General features: G+C 40.7%; 1 protein-coding gene across 1 annotated transcript in view; it reads left to right on the top strand.

The window, feature by feature from the left end:
• LOC110458790 (cadherin-6-like) overlaps window positions 1–434 on the top strand; it is a 1,842-nt gene extending 1,408 nt beyond the window's left edge. The window contains exon 3 of the mRNA XM_021510698.1: window positions 18–434. Coding sequence (XP_021366373.1) covers window positions 18–346 — 329 coding nt within the window. The 3' untranslated portion in view covers window positions 347–434. The remainder of the gene's footprint in view (window positions 1–17) is intronic.
• The last annotated feature ends 407 nt before the right edge of the window (window positions 435–841 follow it).

The following is an 841-nucleotide window of genomic DNA, read 5'->3' as shown; positions in this document are numbered from 1 at the left end:
TTTTTTTTTTTTTTCAGTGACAGCAACTGACGCAGCGGGACACACTGCCACAACAAACCTAAACATCATCATCAATGAGGAGAACGATAACCCGCCCGTGCTGAATCAGGACACGTACACTTACTTCCTGCCAATCAACACTGGGGCGGGGTCACAGTTCGGGCCCTTCTCTTCCACCGATGCCGACGTCCTGACCGACCACACCGATACCACGTACACATTGACTGGGGGGTCGGGGCTGTTTGGATTTACGGATTGCTGCAGGTACCTAATCATGGATATTACATCATTGTATCTTCATTCTCAATGGTTGACTCATAATCACACTGAGGTCGGTAATTTGTGATATTAACTCGGTGTTACTATTGTTAGAAACACCCGATGAATATTCTCTTTACGACGTCACTTCAATTGTTACGTCATAATGCTGTCTGTCATATACAGTGTGTTCTCTGGGCGGAAATGATGAAAGCATGAAAATTTAATATTTCATAAAGCAGGATTTTAACTGATGTGTTATATGGACCTGAAAAGTGATATTGATCTCGACGTCGTATCAATTAATATCTAAGTCTCAGGTTCATATAACCACATGTTAACCTCGACAAAGTCTATAATTGATAATATATTCATATCAAAAACACTGATGGGGAAATGGATTTGGGCTAAAATAAACTTCAATAGGTTGAAAGCTTTGTACTGTTTGTGTTTTATTCATGGTCTTCAACTGTTCGGAGATACTGAGTAACTCTGGCTGTTGCTGATTTAAAAGACAGTACATTTTTTAATCATATATTTGTGCACACTGCTCGGGGTCCGTGTCTAGTTTTCTGGTAAGCCG

The sequence above is a fragment of the Mizuhopecten yessoensis genome, unplaced genomic scaffold, assembly GCF_002113885.1.
Source record: "Mizuhopecten yessoensis strain PY_sf001 unplaced genomic scaffold, ASM211388v2 scaffold9791, whole genome shotgun sequence".
NCBI lineage: Eukaryota > Metazoa > Mollusca > Bivalvia > Pectinida > Pectinidae > Mizuhopecten > Mizuhopecten yessoensis.
This window is presented reverse-complemented; position numbering and strand designations above follow the sequence as displayed.